Genomic DNA, 20,944 nt, shown 5'->3' with positions numbered 1-20,944 from the left:
TTCAACCTCAGCTTGAACTTAATCGAAAGATTACTCAAGCTGCATAAATCTCTTAATAGAAGCTAGAGAGACAATGGGCCTCAACAAAGACTCTGAAAAGCAGAAAGAAACCTGAAGGCACACTCTTTATTTCTGAGAGTCAACAAGTAATGCATTCAACATTTTCCTTTGATTGTCTGAAAGAATAAGTAAAGAACAATAGCTTGCTTCAATCTTGTTCTAGTAGAGCCATTTCATCCGAAAAATTTATTACTTGCTTTCAGAGTAGAAAGAGAAAGTATATCCTCCTTCAGGGTTACCTGTTCCCCGACTTCTTTTATGCTGTTTCTGGAGAGGGAAGGAAGAGAGGCAGGAAACAGTATGAAGAACTGCCTCATAGTGAATTTGAATTATAATGTTTCTGGGAAAAAATCCACTCAAGAAAGATGAAGCTTTACCCTAGGGAAGGTAGAACACTTTACTTACCCTTTGATATGAAGTTCAATGAAGATGAAGGTTGGTGCAAACTTATTCAGTTACATGCTGAGTGGAGTGAGAATACAGCATATCAAGTAATATATTATGATCTTGGAATTTTGGTAAGTGGTAACAACACTTGAAACAATTTATGAAAGATCTTCTGATGAAAAAAGAAGTACCTTTGTATCTTTCTACATATGAAAACATGGTCATCTATATGGAAATCTACTTTTTAAAGTTCCTATGTCAACACAATTCCTCTTCAGGTAACATATTTGGCAGTCAATAACTGGACACAGTTCCCTGTTTGATAGCATCTCTAAGAAATAGCTTCATATCTACAAGTGATATTTGCTGAGGAAACCATAGTCCAGTGGGGATTTGCATGTCAATAAATAGACATTTTTATATTTCATGAATAGGAATCAATAGCTTAGACTTTAACAGACACATTTAGGAATATCATATGCATAACTCAACAGAATAAAGAGTTGTGCCACAATTTATATCATCATTCATCCTTGTTGCACAAAAATAAAGTTATTTTCTTAAGCAGAAAGGGAACTTCCTCCCAGAAAGGAAGGAAAACAAGTTATTCCATACAGCTTCATATCTCCCCAACTGTCCAGCCAAATCCACTCCTTCACAGCCCACAAAACATAATTGATTTACTGTTAGCTTTTCTTCAGAAGTGTTGAATCATCCCATCTTCCAGTGACTTGAACTTCATTTCATTCTTTGTCTCTCGTACAACTCAACACCAAGGCAAAGCCCTATACCCAGAGCTCTTCTAAGCATGCTCAGAAATCACACCTCTGTTTAGAGCAAGGGTGAATGCCTCTACTTCGGTTGCAGAGTAGATTACCATTTCATTCACATATTCCCACAAGTATGGCCTCTAAAGGCTATATATGCCATAAAGCAGTGTCTAATGGTTCAGAGAAGTTTTAAGTCTAAGCCTAACACCACCACAGCCTACAACCAGAGAAGTTCCGCATCCTAGACAGCAGAGAGAGCTGAGAGAGAATTGGTATCAATTGAAAGAAGCCCACAATTTCACAGACGCTCAGAGGGCTACGGGACTCACTCGGGGGCCCTTGAACCCCACAGACACGTACCGAGTGAGGGGGCACGAAGGCAAACGTGGGGAAAGGGACGCTTGGCAGAACGGGAGCGCAGGAAGTCTCCCACACACGCCCTCCTCCACACCTGGTGGAGCGCTCCCCCGTTCCTCAGCCGGGAAAGCAACCTGGCGAAGCCCGCCACCTTCCCGCCGCCGCCTCAAGTACCAGCGCCTCACCCGCCTCCCGACCGTTTCCGTTAGCGGCGCGCGCCCCTTTGAAGCACCGGCCGTTGGCGGCGCGGCGCCGTGCCCCTCCCACGCGCTGATTGGCTGGCAGCTCCGGCGCTCTGCGGCGCCGTGATTCCGAGGCGCTGTGGCTGCCCGGCTGCCGGGAGCGGGGGGGGGGGCCGAGCCGCCCCCGCCGCGGGGACCCCGGCGCCTCCTCGCCCAACCTGCTGCCTGCCTCGGGGCGCTCCTCCCGCGCGGACCGGGCGGCGGGAGGAGGAGCGGGGAAAACACGGGGGCCTCCTCCTCCACGTGCGGCGGCGGGCGCAGCATCCCCGAGACCGGGAAGCTGGGAACAAAGGCTCCGCGCCAGCCCCGGCGGCTCCACCTGCCCCCAGCGGAGATGGCGTCCCTCGGCTTAGGGGGGCTCAACGTCTCCGCCCGCAGGAAGAGCGTCCCATCTCGCAACGCCGCGGTGGAAAGGCGGAACTTGATCACGGTCTGCAGGTGAGCCCCCGGGCCCTGCCCCGCCCCGCCCCGGCCTGCCTTGCCTGAGGGACCGTTCCTCTCGCCCTCCCGCCGCTGCGGCCGCTGGCCGCCCTGCCCGAGGGGACTGTGCCGCCCGCCCCGCGCAGGTGACTGGCGGCCCCTGCTCGTGGCGGCCGCTCGGGGGCGGGAGCGCGGGCGGCAGCCCCGCCACAGCCGGCGGCCGCCCTGTCAGCGGGGAGGCCCCAGGTGGGTGCCGGCCCCCGGGGGCACGTAGCGGCGGGAGAGGGCAGCCTCCATCCTGACTCAGCTCCTTCGGGAGCGTTTGCCTTAGGAGCGTTGCGCGGTGGCCGAGGGTGCAGGGACACACCTGGCAAGGCCGCCGGGCGCACCGGTGCATCGGGGCGTTAAATGGTCTTTTGGCGGGGGGGGGAGGTTTGTTTTCGGCGCCTTGATTGTGTTCCTGGGCGAAAGGCGTGTGCCGGAGCAAGGCAGGGCAGACTAAACTCTCAGCAATGTTGGACTGAGGTTTTCATCTTCGTGAAAATAGAATTGGCGTAGCGTCGTTTTCTCTTAAATTGACGCGGTACGGCCGCTTTTAAAATTGAGATTTAATATATATTGGACGTGAAGTGAAACCTAAAACAGTTCTTCCAAGCTGCTGTAGAAGTGGCTAACCGTGTGTTCTTGCTAATGCACTGGTGCCGCAAGAGCGGTCCCGAGGAGGCTGCATTCAGGGGATATTTTTATCTCCAAAATCTAGATCAGGAGATCCGCAGCATAGGCTAGATCTAGTGTATTCAGTTTTTTTTTTTTAGCATCTTAATGCTGAGCTTATACAAGCTTAATAATACTTCCTATGGCTTTCCGTGTAAGCATTTCCACTGCTGTCATTGTTGAATTAATGCAGCATTTCCAAGTGTGCAGTACTGACCCGTTACATCATGGCAAACTTTTAAATACATGAATAGGCTGGTAGCAATGACTCCGTTAGTTTGTCTGTTTCAACTGCTAAATTTTTAACTTTTCAAATCAATTTGAATATTATCTGGAGAAGGTCTTCGACAGACTTATATGAGCTATGATATAATTTTAATTCTCACAAATTTTAATAATGTACTAGGACAACTATTAGATAATTTTGTACCCTCACTGCTTAATGCTGCAGCAGTATTTTTAAAATCACTTTAGGACCCCATATTCTTCCTTTTTGCTTTTATGGTACACTGTTAATGGGTTTTACAAAGTGTAACTGTATCATCTAGCTACTGAAAGGAATTTGCTTCAATATTCCTTCAAGTCCTAGTATCTGGGTTTCACAGTAGCATCAATACTATTCTGTCTTTTCCCAGCTTTTATGCTTACCTCTACTATTACCCGTGAAAAAGATATGCAACAAAAACACAGAAAAAAAAGATTTTTATCAAACTTGCTGAAGCAGATCAAATAGAAGAAACAGAAGTTCTCAGTTTCATTATTGCTAGAGAGATACAGATATTGCCAATCTGCAGGCTTGGGAAAACAGTTTTATCAAGTAATAACATAATTGTGCAGGATATAAGGAGATCTTTTGAAAATAGTATATTGTATTCTACAGAGTTGCTATTTTTTTCTGTTTCCTCATTTGAGAGGAACTCTTGTATACTCTGTGCTGTCACATTTCATTTTTCATTTCATTTCATGTCCTTGTTCTGCAGTTGAAATGATGTTGTAACATATTGAAAGATGCTTAGAAATCAGAGGGAATTCAAATACATATGAAACAAAGAACTACTACAGAAACTACTTGAAATTGGCGTATTTTAATTATTTTCAGTAAAACCATTTTAATTTTGCTATAGCTTCACAAAACCTGAAGTTGCTAGTTTGTGAATACACCTTAACATTTGGAAAGGATGATGAGGAAAAAGGATTTGTGTTATTATGATACATACATTTATTCATATTTTTATTCTTCTGATTAGTAAGAGTAAATGTTTAAAATATTTTTGTGCTTTACTGTAGTTATTACACATTTTTTAATATTGAAACGTGTTATTTGTTAGGAATAGCCAAATTAGTATCAAAACCAGTAAGATAATAGTCCTTTCCAATAAAAATCCTATGAGAATATGAAATATTTCTGGTAAAAATAGCTCCAATTAATTGATTCAATTAAATTTGGTTGTTATGGCTTGCTACCCAGTGAAGGTGAGAGAGCATAAGGAAGATATTCTTCTGAATTACCATCTGTTAACAGTTTGATAATTTGATGAACTATTTTTGTCAAATCCTTAATTTAGCAGATTTTTACTTAATAGTTAAACCAGGCTTTGCGTTTTTAGTCTTTTCTTACAGTGGTGATATCTAACTCCTCATGTGGATGTGGATAGTTTCTTATATTTACAGCTTTGGAAGGAATAGTTTGTTTCCACTAAAATGTTGAGTGGCAATGTAGCCATGGGAAGTAACATAGTTACTTAAGTTCCATAAACCAATTCCATGTGAAAATAGATGGTTATGTTTGTGTAACTGCACAATGGTGACTTAAATTGCAATAATTTTTAGCATTTTTTTGTTTGAATAAGTAATACGTGTTCTAAACTCTGTCTCTCTCCCTACCTTTTTTCCCTAAAATTTGATGCCTTCCATTTTCCAATAAGTGGTGCTGGGATTTTAAGGTTGTTCTTTGTTTTGTTTTGGTTTGGTTTTTTAAATCTAGTCTTCCCGACGATTCATAGAGAAAAGATCCGTATAGATACAGAACCACCAAAAAAATAAAGACAGGCCTTGGAAGTGAGGGTCATAGGTTAAACACAGAATGTTAACACAGAATTGAACAACTGTCAGGAAATGTATTTTTAAAATAGTGATTTTGCTAATATGCATAAGAGCTGTTGCAGGGACCCTTACATGAACTGTCTGGTTTCATGTCCAAACCACGTTCTTCAGCATAAAGGATATAAGTTTATAATCTTGGGGATTATTCTACATTAATAGTTTAGGTTCTTTAAAATGGCATTTTAATGATATTTTCCAAATTGCAAGCTAAATAAATTTGACAGAATCCTTCCATTCATTTGAAAACTGAGAGGTGCAGAATCTGACTATGAAAAGTGACGAATTTATACAGCAGTCAAATTTTCTGCCTATTTGCTTTTTGATTAGAGGCTTCTTGCTGTTTTGGAAATAAGCCTATAGACCTGGGATATATCCACAAAAGGTTTGGCTTTGGTTTGGAGTTATTCAAGAAATTTGGGAGACCTTCTTGCATCTTGCAAAACAGTGGAAGAACCTACCCCAAAAAGATTTCTATAAATCTTTCTTATTCAAGAATGTTTCCTTCTCACATAGTTCAGAAGATCTTTTTAAGGTTGGAGAATGCTACTGTTTCTACATCTTTTTTTTGGCTCAAGCAAGACTAGATCCGTGACAGAGAAGAATATGTAAGAATCTGAAAACATCAGAGTTCACAAAAGTCATTTAGAAACACTGATATTGGAATGTCTCCAATGCAGTTACCATATGAAAAAAAAAAAAACCCAACCCCACAACAAAACAACCCTATTGTTGCAGTGACACAATGGAAAATGATTGGATAAAAGACATTTCTTTTAAGTCTTGAAGCAACAGGTATTGGAGCTATATTACTCCTCTACTTCTACAGTCCACCAAAAAGTTCATCCTAGGAAATTTTAAGGTTGTTTTCAAGCCACTTTACTTTTTCATGCCCTTCTGTTACAATTTCCCTGTTAATCTCTGAAGTGTAGGTAGGCTGTTGCTCTAGAGTGCAGTGCTGCTGTAGTAGCCCAGTGGAGAGAAGATGAAGTTGGGAACAACAAGTGGAAACAAGAAAGCTGCTCTAACTCTACCTACTTGGACGTTTTTTCTTCATAGCTCTTGTATATTTTAGATCTGACCTTTTCTTTCTTGACTTTCAGTCCCCAAGTGGTTCCACATAACTGTGCAAGAGCATGGGCTTTCTTTGCTGGGGGGCTGTACACTGGAAACAACATACGAGGCATCTTTCATGACTGAGTAAAATTGGTTACCCAGTGCTTACAGTGTAACCTTTTTTCAAAGGCATCACTTCTACATACCTTAAATCCCTTTTCCAATCTGTGTGGTAAACATAGTGAAGTATGAATATCATGCAAAATGTGTTTGTGACTTATAACTTACACTTAGAGATATGTTTGCCTCTCTGTAGTACTGGAGAAAAAAAGAAAAAAAAAACAACACAGGAGCATTTGCCTAAGAATTTTTTTAAATACCCCAAAAATATTTCCGGTCAATCAAATTTTGCCTGGTAGCACTGTTATCTTCCTGGTCAGTGCAAATAAGGTGTACATACTCTCACTCCCTGTCAGTTCTCCTAAAAGCCAATTTCAGCCAAACTTGACATAGCTATAAAGGTTGTTTAGGTTTTTGGTGAAAGTGGAGAGTAGAGAGATGGAAATTAATATTTCTATAGAGTACATGGTGGCAGTAACACGAGCACTTAAAAAGACCACCATTAATGATTATGACCTCTTAGACTGTCTTTTCTCCTTCTGTGACCAGGTGACCCGCCTAGTGGATGAGGGAAAGGCTGTGGATGTGGTCTACCTGGACTTCAGTAAAGCCTTTGACACTGTCGCCCACAGCATTCTCCTAGAGAAGCTGGCGGCTCACGGCTTAGACAGGTGTACTCTTGGCTGGGTAAAAAACTGGCTGGACGGCCGAGCCCAGAGAGTTGTGGTGAACGGAGTTCAATCCAGTTGGCGGCCGGTCATGAGCGGTGTTCCCCAGGGCTCAGTTTTGGGGCTGTTCCTGTTCCATATCTTTATCAATAATCCGGATGAGGGGATCGAGTGCTCCCTCAGTAAGTTTGCAGACGACACCAAGTTGGGCAGGAGTGTTGATCTGCTGGAGGGTAGGAAGGCTCTGCAGAGGGACCTGGACAGGCTGGATCGATGGGCCGAGGCCAACTGTATGAGGTTCAACAAGGCCAAGTGCCGGGTCCTGCCCTTGGGCCACAACAACCCCATGCAACGCTACAGGCTTGGGGAAGAGTGGCTGGAAAGCTGCCCAGAGGAAAAGGACCTGGGGGTGCTGGTTGACAGCCGGCTGAACATGAGCCGGCAGTGTGCTCAGGTGGCCAAGAAGGCCAATGGCATCCTGGCCTGTATCAGAAATAGTGTGGCCAGCAGGAGTAGGGAGGTGATCGTGCCCCTGTACTGGGCACTGGTGAGGCCGCACCTCGAATACTGTGTTCAGTTCTGGGCCCCTCACTACAAGAAAGACATTGAGGTGCTGGAGCGTGTCCAGAGAAGGGCAATGAAGCTGGTGAAGGGTCTAGAGAACAAGTCTTATGAAGAGCAGGTGAGGGAATTGGGGTTGTTTAGTCTGGAGAAGAGGAGGCTGAGGGGAGACCTCATCGTGCTCTACAACTACCTGAAAGGAGGTTGTAGTGAGGTGGGTGTTGGTCTCTTCTCCCAAGTAACAAGTGATAGGACGAGAGGAAATGGCCTCAAGTTGTGCCAAGGGGGATTTAGATTGTACATTAGGAAAAATTTCTTTACTGAAAGAGTGGTCAGGCCTTGGAACAGGCTGCCCAGGGAAGTGGTGGAGTCACCATCCCTGAAAGTATTTAAAAGACATGTAGATGAGGCGATTAGGGACATGGTTTAGTAGGCATGGTGGTGTTGCGTTGATGGTTGGACTCGATGATCTTAGAGGTCTTTTCCAACCTTAATGATTCTATGATTCTAATCAGACCCTAGGTATTTAAAAATTATTGTATCCTTAAAAACTAGAGATAATTTTTTTTTCTTCAGTTGAATTGCAGAATGCTTTAAAATTAAAAAAAGAAATTACTTATCTATGATTTTTAGAAGTGTATGTGAATTGCTCTTAAGTGTTTTTTCTTGAATATATCTCCATTTCTGAATATGTATCCCATACAATATTAACCAGTGAACTTCTAAGACACTGAATAGAGGAAAAATAGGCATAGCTACATATTATACACTACTTTGTTTTGCAGTTTATGGATAAGCATGTCTCCGAGTTTTAAGATGATATTCCTATATATAGTCCAGTACATTACACTGCTAACTTGCTGTCTCTCTTGTGTATGTACCCGTGAGTGAGTGATATGCTGCACCTTCCCTTTTTCAGATGTGAGTCTTCTTGTTACAGTTAATACTGACTTGGTCATGGCATTGCTATATGCATTTGTTTTTCAAAATTAAGAAGTCTTTTTGTAGATAATTTCACAGCTCTCATATAGCTTTGAGGAAACAATCATTACTGCCATTAGAGTAGTCAATAGCAATGATACTGGCTAGGTAGAAATTTACTGGTGGGCATGCATGTCTCTCACTTACTCAAAATTGGTTAAAAGTGTGGAGGAGTTCAAAACTGAGTCATAACTTGGCACTGCAGAAGACGCTTCCTCCCCCACCCTTCTCACTCCTAATTCGTGTCCTGCCAAAAACACTACAATAGAAGCCTGCAGGAAAGTTAGGATGGGGAGTCTTTATTCAGAAGTTTACTTAATATAACATAATTGAGTTGAAACTCTTGAAATATATATCTCAGTTCAGTTTGAGCGTAATTAGTCTCATTTACTAAATGAGCATCAGGAGGCTGTGCTGACTCCACTAAGGATGCCGTTAAGTTACTTTTACAGTACAGAGCATTTGAAAATAGTACTGCTGGTTTAAGGAGTCTCATTCCTGCCCATGCCTATATAGTATGCTGCTTCTGCAGCTGTGCCATAGAACTGTTTGTGTTGAGATGCTGTGGAGCGTATTTATTATGAATATATCCATATTTAAGAGTCACTCCACCCCTCCTTCTCTCAAGTACTAAAAATCTATATCAGTTCATAGTAAGCCCCATAAAAAATAGAACTAGCACAACTGAGGGAGCAGTGTACTCAGGTATAGGATCTGGGATGAGCAGGCAGAGTGAGAACTTCCTAAGCTGGTACTGTTGAAGTTTGGGTGTTGTGAAAACTATTGCCTCAGGCTCTAGTATGGCTCCATTAATACAAATAAGGATTGTTGCAAAAAAGACAATAAATGCCTCAAAATAAATGTTACTTTCAAAGGACATATGAAACTTGCCTTGAAACTGAAAAACAAGGAGCAGAAAGGAAAATAAAAATGGATTATGATTAAAAAGGAGAAGGCAAGAGAAAAATCAATTTTTGTCATGTTTCTTGAGGTTTAAACTATCCTTTTCTGAATAAGAATGAAATTGTATAAGTGCAGGTGTAACTAAACACAGCTAACATTGGCTAATTGACTAGTTACATCTTGTCTGCTTTTTACAATGGCTTGATTCAGCCTTTCCAATTTCAAATGTTAGATCATTTAAATAGATAGCTTTTCTGGCATAATAATGAAGTAATATGATGCTGAATGGGGATTACCCCCATTCACAAGGAAATCAGCCTATCCAAGTTAATGCACGGAGTTAACAGTGCATAAAAATTCATTGTTTTATAATATGTTTGGATTATTCTTGCATTAGGATGAAATTACAGTGTTCTTATACTAGGATAAAGTTTATACTTCTGATTCTTGAGCATGGATTTTGGGAATGAAAGGAGCATTGAGTGAAATGTCAAGCAAAAATCATGATGTTTAGGATTACAAAGAGAAATTGATGTTGGATGCTTTTGAATGCTTGTTTTACTACAGCTTTTTTAAAATAATTTAGATGAGGAAAATAATTAGAAAATAATTAACTCACTTCTACATAGGAAGTGTGGGGATTTTTTTTTTTTCCCCCCTAAGGCTTTATGCCTAAGACCAACAATGATGATTGTATTTCCAGGCTGTTTCTAGATGTGGTATGTGTTTGTGTTGCTCTGACTGAACTTGAAATCATCAAGGTCGTTTTCTGATTCTTTGCTTGTTTGGTTTATACAAACTACTGTCCTGCTATAGAGGACCAATAGCTATTCGTATAATTTATGATTGTCCTGTACTTTTGCTCTAGGTTTTCAGTCAAGACTCTGATTGACCGTTCCTGTTTTGAGACTATAGATGATACTTCCCCTGAATTTAATAATTTTGCAGCCATTCTGGAACAGATTCTAAGTCATCGACTGAAAGGTATGTTAATTAACTTCCTTACTGGTGATGTTTTTGCCATGAGAATTTGTTTATATGAAACCAGCGTACATCTGTAGAAACTCCTTGATGCTGAATGAAAGTGTTGGCTTTCTTTGTGCGTCTGTCACTTTGCTGTTGCCTTCCTGATTGTTAGCATTATTGTGGAAAAGTAAAGGAAACGTTTTTTCTGAAACATGTTTCCCATGTTCTTGTTGGAAGCCTTCTCGGCTAGTAATTAAGCAAGTGGATGTTGCCATGGTGCTGAGCTCAGTCTGCTTTTCTGCTTTATGATAAGGCTGTGTGCTAAGAGTCTGAGTCTGAAAGACAATTGTAGTGTTTTCTGCTTTAACAGAAGCTATAGAGAGCATATCTGTGGTGCTGCTCCCTTTTCTTTCTCCCTTCCCTGCTTTTGTTGCCTTCTTTTCCAGATACTGTGTTTAGGTCCTTTCATTCCTGTCCCCCCCCCCCCCCCCCCACTAGTGAAGCTGTTTTTTGCTGCTGGAGTGTAATGGATCTGGATTAAATTGCTTTTGGGAAAGGTCAGTTCTTGATTCTGCTCTTGTATCGGAGTCAGATGTTGTTCTAATTCAAGAAAATGTCTGTTTGCGTTTTCTGATTGTTCTAGAGGAAGCTGCTTTGCTAAAAGAACAGAGTGTGCCTTAGCAGTAACAGTCGCTAGAAAAGGACTTTGGAAGCTTCTCCTCATTTCTGGGCACAGTTTCTGAAATTATTTGAGTATTATGAAGGACATCATAATCATCTAAATATAGATGTGTAATATGACAATCTACTCCTTTTCATATTTTCGCTTTTTAATATTCATAACTAAGCTTTGTGAACAATATTGTGTGTAGGCTGACATTTGAGTAGCACAATTACTACCTGCTGTCATTCTGTCAGAGAAGGAAAGAAAAAAATCACACAGTGGGGTAGGAACATAGTGTTTGTCACATTGTGACAAAGATTATTGGAGTGATTATGGGTACTTAGCAACTTAACACTGCAGGGAAATTGCTCTGTTTTCTCCTTCTCCCCCAGCTTCAGTGAAGTTTGAGCAAAAATCATTATGAATTTTTTTTTTTCCCCCCAACATTCTTTTGCTTCACAGTCTATTATTCAGGACAGGCAGTACAGAGAAGAAGCCTTGACAGGCTGACAAATGGGTTACAGCAAATGGAATTTGCAAGTAAAAAATTATTTCAAATAAGAAATAGAGAAAATCAAAAAGCTAAATTGTTGTTTCAGTCTTCCCCTCGTAATTACCAGTATGATTTTCTAAGTTTGCAGAGTTAAATAAAAATATGGAAAAAGGCAGCAACTTGTGCATCATATTGCAAATGGGGGAATATTTTGCTAATAAGCTAGATCACTGCTAGTAATTATTTTATTCTTTAAAAACTTGAAAGGGAAATTGAGATAATAAATGTATAAATGACAATTCAAATTTTAAGAGGGTATATATTATACAACACAGGGCTTGAAAGAAATTGCATTTTATTGGTAGAAACGACTAACATTCTGAATGCATACTTCTTGTCAATAGGAGTACACTAAAAGCAGACTGGTGATTGCAGTGAGTTGTATAAAATATTTTAAAGCAGGCAGAACATACATGATCTGTTCGTCTATAGTAAGATAAATTGCTTCATTGTATCAAAGTTGTCAGGATAATCCCATGGCAGCATAGTTAAACAGATGATCCAGTTTTGAGAGTTTGAGTATATAGACCTTTACTTTCTTAAGGCCATGGCAAACAACAATTCCTAATCTTTAATTTCCTTTGGAAGTGCTGGGTGAGGAAGAAGAATTAACAAAAGAAAAAAAAAGGCATTTAATTTGGATTGTAAAGGACTAAGTTTACTTTTATTAGAATACTTTTACTGGCAACTGTCTTTTCTGACATTAAATATAATATGTTTTAAGGAGCAAAGCATAGTCTTGATGGAATATAGTGACTGTTGCTGCTTATTGGTTTTGTGTTCAGATAGGATCCAGAAAAAACAAAATGGGAGGAAGAAGGATAGCCATTTTAAGGGGAAAAAATGTCCAACTGCAGGGATTAGAATTTTGTGCTTTTCCTGAAACCATTGCAATTAAGAATTCTGAAATAATAGTTCTCCAATCTTCATCCTCCTGGCTGTTCTGCTAAAAATACCAGTTGTAGCAATATGATCACCACTTTTAAATTGATTTTTTGATAGGTAACTGATCTGATGTTGCCAGCTCCAAATAGCAAAAGGGTCATGAAACAACACTCATAGTGGTTTGGGTGGTTTTGCTGGTTTGTTTTTTCTTTTCAGAATCATTGAAGAATTTAGTTGGGAGAGTACCTTAGAAAGTCATCCAGTCCAACTTCTTGCTCAAAGCAGGGCTGTCTCAGATTGCTCACAGCATTTTCCAGTTGGGTGTTGAAAATCTCCATGACATTTCTTAAACTCAGTGCAGTTTGGTACAGATTTCCCCCCCACACCCCCTCACTTTGTGCTTGCCTTTCCCTGATATTGTCCATAGTCCTCACCGGATCCTGCGGTGAGCCAGACCAGGAAGTCAAACAGGCAGAAAACTAATGCCTTTCCCCATGGATGCACTTCTTTAACCCAGCTGCTCATTTTCTTAAGAGTGATTTAGATGTGGGTGTTTGCTTAGTAATCAAATGAGATGGGCATAAATAAATCAGACCACACAACAAAGATCTGTGAACACTGCTTGCATGCTTGCATCACATCTGTCCATGTGATACAGAAGACTTAGCACATATGGCACCAAAGTAGTTCCAAAAAAGGTAACATAATATGCCATGGCCAAAAGGCCACGTCTGTACTACCTTACAGTTACACGTACATCAATGCCAATAAGTAGCAGTCAGGAATAGGCCACTGTTTTTAGAAAAAGCCACTGTTGTTAGAAATAGGCTCACAGCCTATTTTTTAATTGCCCTAAGGAAAAGAGAGAGAGTTTGAATAAGCTGTATTAATTGTCTTTTCAGGGATTGCAAGCCATTGACTGCCTTCTGCTCTAGAAAGTGAAGAGATACTTATCCCTGTTCTGTGTAATTCTGTATGTGTAGTATACCTGGTACTCCCTAGAAGTGCTGGATTTATTGTGAATGCAGAGTAGACCAAATATCTTAGTGAGGAGGATATAAAGCATGCGTTCTTCCTGTCACTAAAATAAGCTGTGTGGCATGCCTCCTGGCAAGATATGATACTACTGGACAGGACAATTGAATATCTTGAAAAGGTAGGAGAGAAGGAGTAACAGAAAAAAGATGAGTGACTAATTACTCTTTTATTCCTTCTCAGGAATAAGAATTTGCATGGTTTTATGATAAAGCAGAGAGTAAGTGGTATTCTGAGTGGATACAGAGACAATGTATTTGAAGGTGTCTGGACCAAATAAGACATATACTCCTGAAAGGGATTTTACAAATTTGTATACAAATGTATGTGTGTTTGATAATCTTTAAAGCAAGCTGGGTAATTTCAGGAGCCATTTTTTTCCCCACATAGTTGTTTGGAATTTGTTCCTTTCTTAACTGTTCTGTACTGTGGAGATTAAGCTGTATCTTGTAGTCGTCTTGATGGTTTCTTGTTTTCACTGCTGGCTACAGATTTTTCAGGTATATTTCCTGTAAGTGTCCTTTTATCAGATCAGCTAAGTAAATATAGTCAGTGCAGAAATGGCAGGGGCATCAAACAGCGTTCAGCAACTGTACTTGGGATTTGATCACAGGTATATCCTAGCTGATTTAAAACCTGAAGTCAATTCAAAGTGATGTATATATTGTCTTTATCACAATGTTGTATGGTTTTCTGCCTTTTTCTATCACTTTAAATTAGTTTTAACTGAGTTAGTACTGAAGAACATTAATAACTAGTGTAGATTTTTATGGCCATCATCTCAAACATATTTCTGAAAACTATTGTCATGTGTATGTATTTGTTGACTTACTATGTTTTCATTGTAATAGCCTTTACAGCAAAATGTGTTTATATCCAAACTGCTAGCCAGTATGCATGCATGCTTAGAAATAGTTTTGGTGTATAAATTAAGTTCTGTCACTGACAACATATATAGTGCATCTTGCTTGTGACTTCTGTAATTTTTGCATGTCATGGTTGCTGTGAGTGTACTTGTCATCTATACACTTATTTGCATTTACCACCACAATGACACAAAACAGTATGCTGTACTGTGCTATTTTGACACTTTCACAACTTTGTGTGACTTTTTTCCTGTACGTACATTTAGAAGGTATTATAAACACATCAAAAGCTTCTGCTAGAGTTGCCCATAGAAGCTGCTTGTCTCTATCTGATCTATGTTATTCCGAGTCTTTACTGACTGTGGAGTTCATTTGCTTGGTTTTCTTTTTTCTTTTAGAAAACTTACTACGCATAGTAAGCTTCTAGAGTGATCAGTGCTGCTTGAGTGGAAAGATAAATGTAGTAATTCTCTTCCTTTCTTCATTCAATAAAATGTTCTAGTTTCATGCATCATCAATAGTCTGGTGGTAGTAATGGTAAATAGCTGTATTAGTGATGTCACGGGTAAATGTTGTTCAGATTTTGCACTTCTTCTTAGTAAGGTGAATTATTAAATAATTTCTGAAGCAGTGAAAGACTTTTCTTATATCTGCAGCGCACAATTTATCCCTTCCCATATGGTTTTTATTTTACTTATTTATTTTTAGGAGGGGAAAAAAAGCACTTACTGCTACCTGCTATTTCATGGACTCTCTTTTTAAGCATTGAATTTTAATATAATTTTTATTAATCAAATTTCCCTGAATTCTAATAATTCAGGCATAAACAGTGGTTACAAAGGGAAAGAGTGTGAATTATGTCTGCAGAAGACAATTTGCGCTTGTAGGTCTAGGTCACAGATGAGGAAGCAGGGTTCTTTGAGTGAGTACGATGCAGCTTGTAATGTTGCTCATCCCGAAAGAAACAAGTCTGCTGGATAAAATAGTTAAGGCAATGGAGATATAACGGGGGTGAAAAAGGTAAGTTAAAGAAATAAGAGCTGACGGCACTGCTGTCGTGAAAAAGACAAAGTCTAAGCATATAGCTGCGGTGGCCCTTTATTTGGTGCAATAATGCTATTAGGAGATTAGCTTTTCTTACTAGATTTAATATTTATACACACATAGTGACCCTATTACTAGTTTTGGCTAAAAAGAAATAGTAGGGCCCTTGTGTAATTTGTGGTTTAGCTCATTGTCCTTTCTCTTGTATGGAGAAAAATCTTAAATGAATTTATAATTGTATTGGAGGACTGGGTTTATGAAAATTTTTAATTTCTAATGACCCACTCTGTAGACCCAAAATAGAAGAGTAGGTATCACAGAAATTCCTCAAAGGAATAGCATGCCAGTTTATTACGAACAAGTTGTATTAAAACTTACTTTTTGCAGGATAGAAAAATTTGCTGCAAACTAAATAATACAGGGAAGTCTGGAGAAAACCTGCCTGTACCTTAGAGCATCCTAGTCGTTACTATTTTGCAACTGTGGAACTTTGTAGATATGAAATTGGATTGTGGTTGAGTAGGAATCAAACTAGTAGGAATCAACAACTAGTGTTGCAGATGTTTGTATCTAGTTGTCAGACTGGAGCAGAAATGGGTTGATACAAATAGGTGTATAGCAGTATTCAAAAATGTGGTGAAATAAAAAAACTTTGCAATATTGTTTCTATTTTCTTTGCAGTTCTGTAGACAAGAATTGAATTAATTTGAACAATGTTTAATATTAAACATGCAGCTTCCATGCTTACCTAACAATTTTGTTTGGCTGACAAAAACAATAATATAATTTCTGTTGGAATAGCTGTCAGCTTCTGTGTCTTCTGATGACATATAAACTTCATAGCAAAGACCACATATTCTTTGTCCTTTGGACCTCTCAGGAAACTTACTCTTTCCTTAAGATGTACTTTGACAGAATATAAGTTGTAACCTAAAATTAGCTTTCAAGTTCATTAGGACCCTTTAAAATTTAGATATGATTTTAGAATCACAGAATCCTAGAACAGCCCAGGTTGGAAGGTACCTCAAAAGATCATCTGGTCCAACCATTTGTGGGAAAGAGAGCCAGGATGAGATTATCTAGTCCCCTGTCTAATCGCATCTTGAAAACCTCCAATGATGGGGTCTCTACCACATCCCTGGGGAGGTTGTTCCAGTGAATGATTGTACTCACTGTAAAAAAAATCTTTCTTATGTTGAGATGAAACCGCTCCCAGTGCAACTTGTACCTATTGCCCTTTGTCTTCTCCATGTGGCTCCTTCTAAAGAGAAAGCCTCCGTCCTCTTTGTAGCTGCCCTTTAAGTACTGGAATACTATGATGAGTTCCCCTCTGAGCTTTCTCTTCCCTCGGGAGAAAAGACCTAATGCCTTCAGTATTTCCTCATTGGGCAGGTTCTCCAGGCCTTTGAACATCTTCGTGGCCTTCCTTTGGACCCTCTCCAATCTGTCCATGTCCTCCTTGAATTGTGGGGACCAGAACTGGACACAGGACTCCAGGCATAGCCTGACAAGTGCTGAGTAGTGGGAGCTATTTCATTCCTCATTCTTCAGTGTTCTCTTGGCTGTGTACATTGAGTGTGCTGAGGGTCAAATAGAATTTTATACGCTGAAAGCTTTTAAAATTGTAGGGAATATATAGCTTAATATCTTATTTAGTAGTTCTTAAAATACATTCTCATTATTCTCGGACAGTCGTTTCCAACATTTTTCTGTGTATAGAATGATTAAGGAAGTTTTTCTTCAGATAGTGTTAATTACTAGAGTGTGGACAAGGTGTGTAGGGAGAAAATAGTGAAATGTAGAAGTCCTTGGTTCACAAAAGGTCCTGAGCCAGCTGTTTCAAGTGAAGACAATTCCTACTGAAGTCTGAAACCCGTCATACCCTCTCGCAGAGCTGGCTGTGAGATCAGAGACCACTGTTATGTCAGAGTATATGGTAATTATGGCCTGCTTGCTTTGTTGATCAGACTAAGCCAAGTAAGTGCTGTATGCTGGTATGTATTTCTGTTATAAAGGTATTTTTGTTTTTAAATGACATGTATTTTTTCAGGTGTTCATTGGTGAAGGGAATTGCTTTGAATTAGTGACTTCAGAAAACTATTGAGTGAAACTGTCTGTTTTTTGCAGAATATATTATGTCCTTAAGATAGTTTTAAAAAGCCACGAAAGTTATTATATGATATACTTGCCTTTATTAGTTAGCACTGGAATTGGTGACACAAAGTCATCTTCACAGTTAAGTTGCATTTAATTTTGCAGGTATAATCCCCAGAGCAGAAATGTTTCTGATATGGTAAAGAATATGAAAAATACCTGTAGCTTTTCATGTTGTTAAAATGCCATTGAATTCTTGTTGCTGTCCGCTATACTCGGCATTTCAAAAACTGTAAGTTTGTAAGAGCACTTACCTCATGGAAATTCTTTTATTTTAGTCCTTAGAGCTGAGAAGATCTCAATCTGCAGTAACTGAAGCACCTTGGAATTTTATTTTTCCTTTGGCATATTGAGTAGAATATATTAATTCTTCCTGCTTTTTTTTTTTTTTTAATAAGTCTTTTATCAAGCTTTGAATTTAATAAATAAATCCATGTGGCTTAGTAAGCAGAGGGGCCACAAAGTCAAGTTACATGCACCTTCTAGGGAAAAAACCCCACCACTTGAATTTCTTAAGATCATAGGGAACAAATCCTTGACACTACTCTAGCTATGCTTGGAACTAAGATAAGTCATGCTAGATAAATATATCTTTGTCATCATATTTTGACATTTTATTTTCAGTATGTATGATTTGCAGTATCAGTCTAATATTTTCTTTCTTGAAATCTAAGTTTTCTAACAGCAAAACAACTAGAAGTCTTTCTGATAAGTTAGTAAAGCTTCAGAAGTACAACTCAAGACTTGAAATAAAATAAAATTAGCGTAAGAATAAGATCTCATTTTATATAGAGAAAAGGTTTTGCACGTATGTAATAATGGCAGTCACCAGAGGGCAATGTTTATCTTACTTTTCACATACCTGTTAGCGGTTGTACGCTGTTCAGTCTGAAAAATGGGGCTGAACTGTTGCGTCTGTGGTGAAATTTATTTTGTGTGGAGCAGTTGCAAGTATGTAATTTTGCCTTTCATTTTCTAACTGCAATACATTCCAAGCTGGAAAAAAATATGAAGGATTTTGGTTAAAGCTCCAAAAGAAATATTGAGTTGCTCAATTCATTTTGGTCAACTTCCCAAGGAATGTTGTGTGTGTACTGCAAAAACTTTTTTGATCATGCATCAATTTCTCCTTCACTGAAACCACATTTTGAAAAATTCTGATCTGCTCCTAAAATAAAGCTAACACTACCACAGCAATGGTCTTTTATATATATAAAAAATTTATTTTTTCTAAAGAACAAAACTCTCTTTACTTTGCTGTATTAGTGAAACACGTGGTACTACCTATAACAAGTAACAGAAATACTTCTTGCATCGCATTTTTAAATCACAACAGTGTGTGCTCTATTGTGATTTAAGAGTCCTGTGAAGAACTCTTGAGTATTATTATAGCATACTAACAAGGAAAAAAACAACAAAATACACATATGTACACAAAAGCCCCAAACTTCTTTGTGTGCATTGGTTTCAAACCAGAGTGAGCTGCATAATGCAAGTTTTTTTACACCTGTGAGCCAGTTTTCAGCAGGAATTTATGGACCTGCTAGTATAAAATCCTGTCAGTGCAGTTAACCTATAGGGAAGTATTTTAATTATGTTTATCTCCAATAAGCAGAGAGGGAGATTCATAAATCTTTACATATCTTGTATTTTGATTTAAGGTCAGATCACCTGGTTCGGCTATGAAAGTCCTCGTAGTTTCTGGGACTACATTCGAGTAGCTTGCCGAAAAGTCTCTCACAATTGCATCTGCAGTATTGAGAACATGGAGAATGTCGGTTCTTCTAGAGCTAAGGTAGGGAAGAAAAAGGTCAAACTGACTTTTTTATTACATTGTTCTGTGTAAAATATAGCTGACATTTCTGTCCCCAGAAGAAAAACATATTACTAAGTTTGCCCCACAAAATTTTTCATTGTTTGAAATAATTATTTTTTATATGTACCTAGAAAATATTTACTTTTAAAAACCCCCCTTTTAAATCTGAATGTGTTTCCTCTTAAATTTATGTTATTCCATAGAATAAATCTCAAATTCTCTATTCAGTGAGCATTTGTATTATAAAATGATTGCCTTCACATTTTTGAACTTGCATAACTTTTTGAAAATGCAGTATGCTGAGGGAAATTAAGTTCATGCGGGGATGCCTAACATATTATTTTAAAATCGTAGAAATTTGATATTTTTTTCCTTAACCTAAGTATCATTTTATTTTGTATATAATTTATGCACTAATAGAAAAGGTGTGGTCAACTCTTGAGTTTGTTGGTGTGATTGTGCAAGGAGCCTTTAATGGATTTATTTGCTAATAAAGATCCATCATTTTAAAGGATCTATACAGAAATGACATCACAATTCCTAATTGTATATACGATGGAAACATTAAGGAAGTAACAAATTAATGTGTTTATATGCGTATTAACTAAATAAGAATAATCTTTAAACTGACCTATCATTAAATCGTAATAGTGTGAGACAATATAGACCAACACCTTAAAAAAAAAAGAGATTACAAGTTCTTTTTACTCGATTGGAATGCTTTCCAATAGCTTGTATTTCCGTATAGAACAGCCTTGATTGATAACTGAGAACCTTCTGATTTGAATGTATGAGTAGTATAAAAGGATGCACAAATTAACGTTATTAATTCTTTTTATTCCTAAATGAACTGGAATCAGTTTGAACAAGTATCCAAACTGTGCTCTATGGCTATTTTAAAAATCCTGTAGTTCCAGATTTTTATTATACTCTGGATTATTCACAGTTGGTGTCATTGGTGAGGTGGAAATATTTAGCTTGTTATATACAAAAACTTTGTAGGCTTTTTTCAGGGGCAATACTGTGGTTAATACAATTTAAATTACAAGTATTTACACAACCATAATTTTCTTCAATAAAAGATGATGCTTAGATCAAGCAGCACCATGAATCTAGTAGATCTTTGAGCAGCCATTTTGATGATCCATAGTATTGCAGAACAGCTTATTTGCTATGTCTACTGTTGCTCCTTTCTTCTTTTATATAGACTCAGTTTTAAATTTTATATAGTAAACATCTGTAATTTGCATGAAAGCTTTGAAACACTTGAGATGCTATGGCAAAAAGCTATTGACTGGTTTTCCTATCCAGAATATTACATGCTCTTCCTAGTACTCAATGTACTGGAGTAGTAGACTGATAATTTAAGTCATGCAGCTTTTCTTCTTGCTTATGATGAGATCTGGAAATTCAGATAATTTGAATAGCTTATTTCCAAATACTTTCTGGAGAGACTCATGTTCTAGAATCTGATGATTGTATTGATTATTTTTGAGATTTATTTTAAAGGTATTTCTGAATTCCAAGCTTTTAATAGATATGAATGTTTAAATTCAGTAGATAGTAAGATGTAAAGCTATTTTCTGAAATACTCTTATAAATAAATTAAAATTTTCTTCTCT

General features: G+C 38.5%; 1 protein-coding gene across 1 annotated transcript in view; it reads left to right on the top strand.

Annotated features, from left to right (window-relative positions):
- The first annotated feature begins 1,925 nt into the window (after window positions 1–1,925).
- RUNDC3B (RUN domain containing 3B) overlaps window positions 1,926–20,944 on the top strand; it is a 66,810-nt gene continuing 47,791 nt past the window's right edge. The window contains exons 1-3 of the mRNA XM_075143830.1: window positions 1,926–2,254; window positions 10,208–10,323; window positions 19,168–19,301. Coding sequence (XP_074999931.1) covers window positions 2,151–2,254; window positions 10,208–10,323; window positions 19,168–19,301 — 354 coding nt within the window. The 5' untranslated portion in view covers window positions 1,926–2,150. The remainder of the gene's footprint in view (window positions 2,255–10,207; window positions 10,324–19,167; window positions 19,302–20,944) is intronic.

This window comes from Calonectris borealis, chromosome 2 (assembly GCF_964195595.1).
Source record: "Calonectris borealis chromosome 2, bCalBor7.hap1.2, whole genome shotgun sequence".
NCBI classification, from domain to species: Eukaryota; Metazoa; Chordata; class Aves; order Procellariiformes; family Procellariidae; genus Calonectris; species Calonectris borealis.
This window is presented reverse-complemented; position numbering and strand designations above follow the sequence as displayed.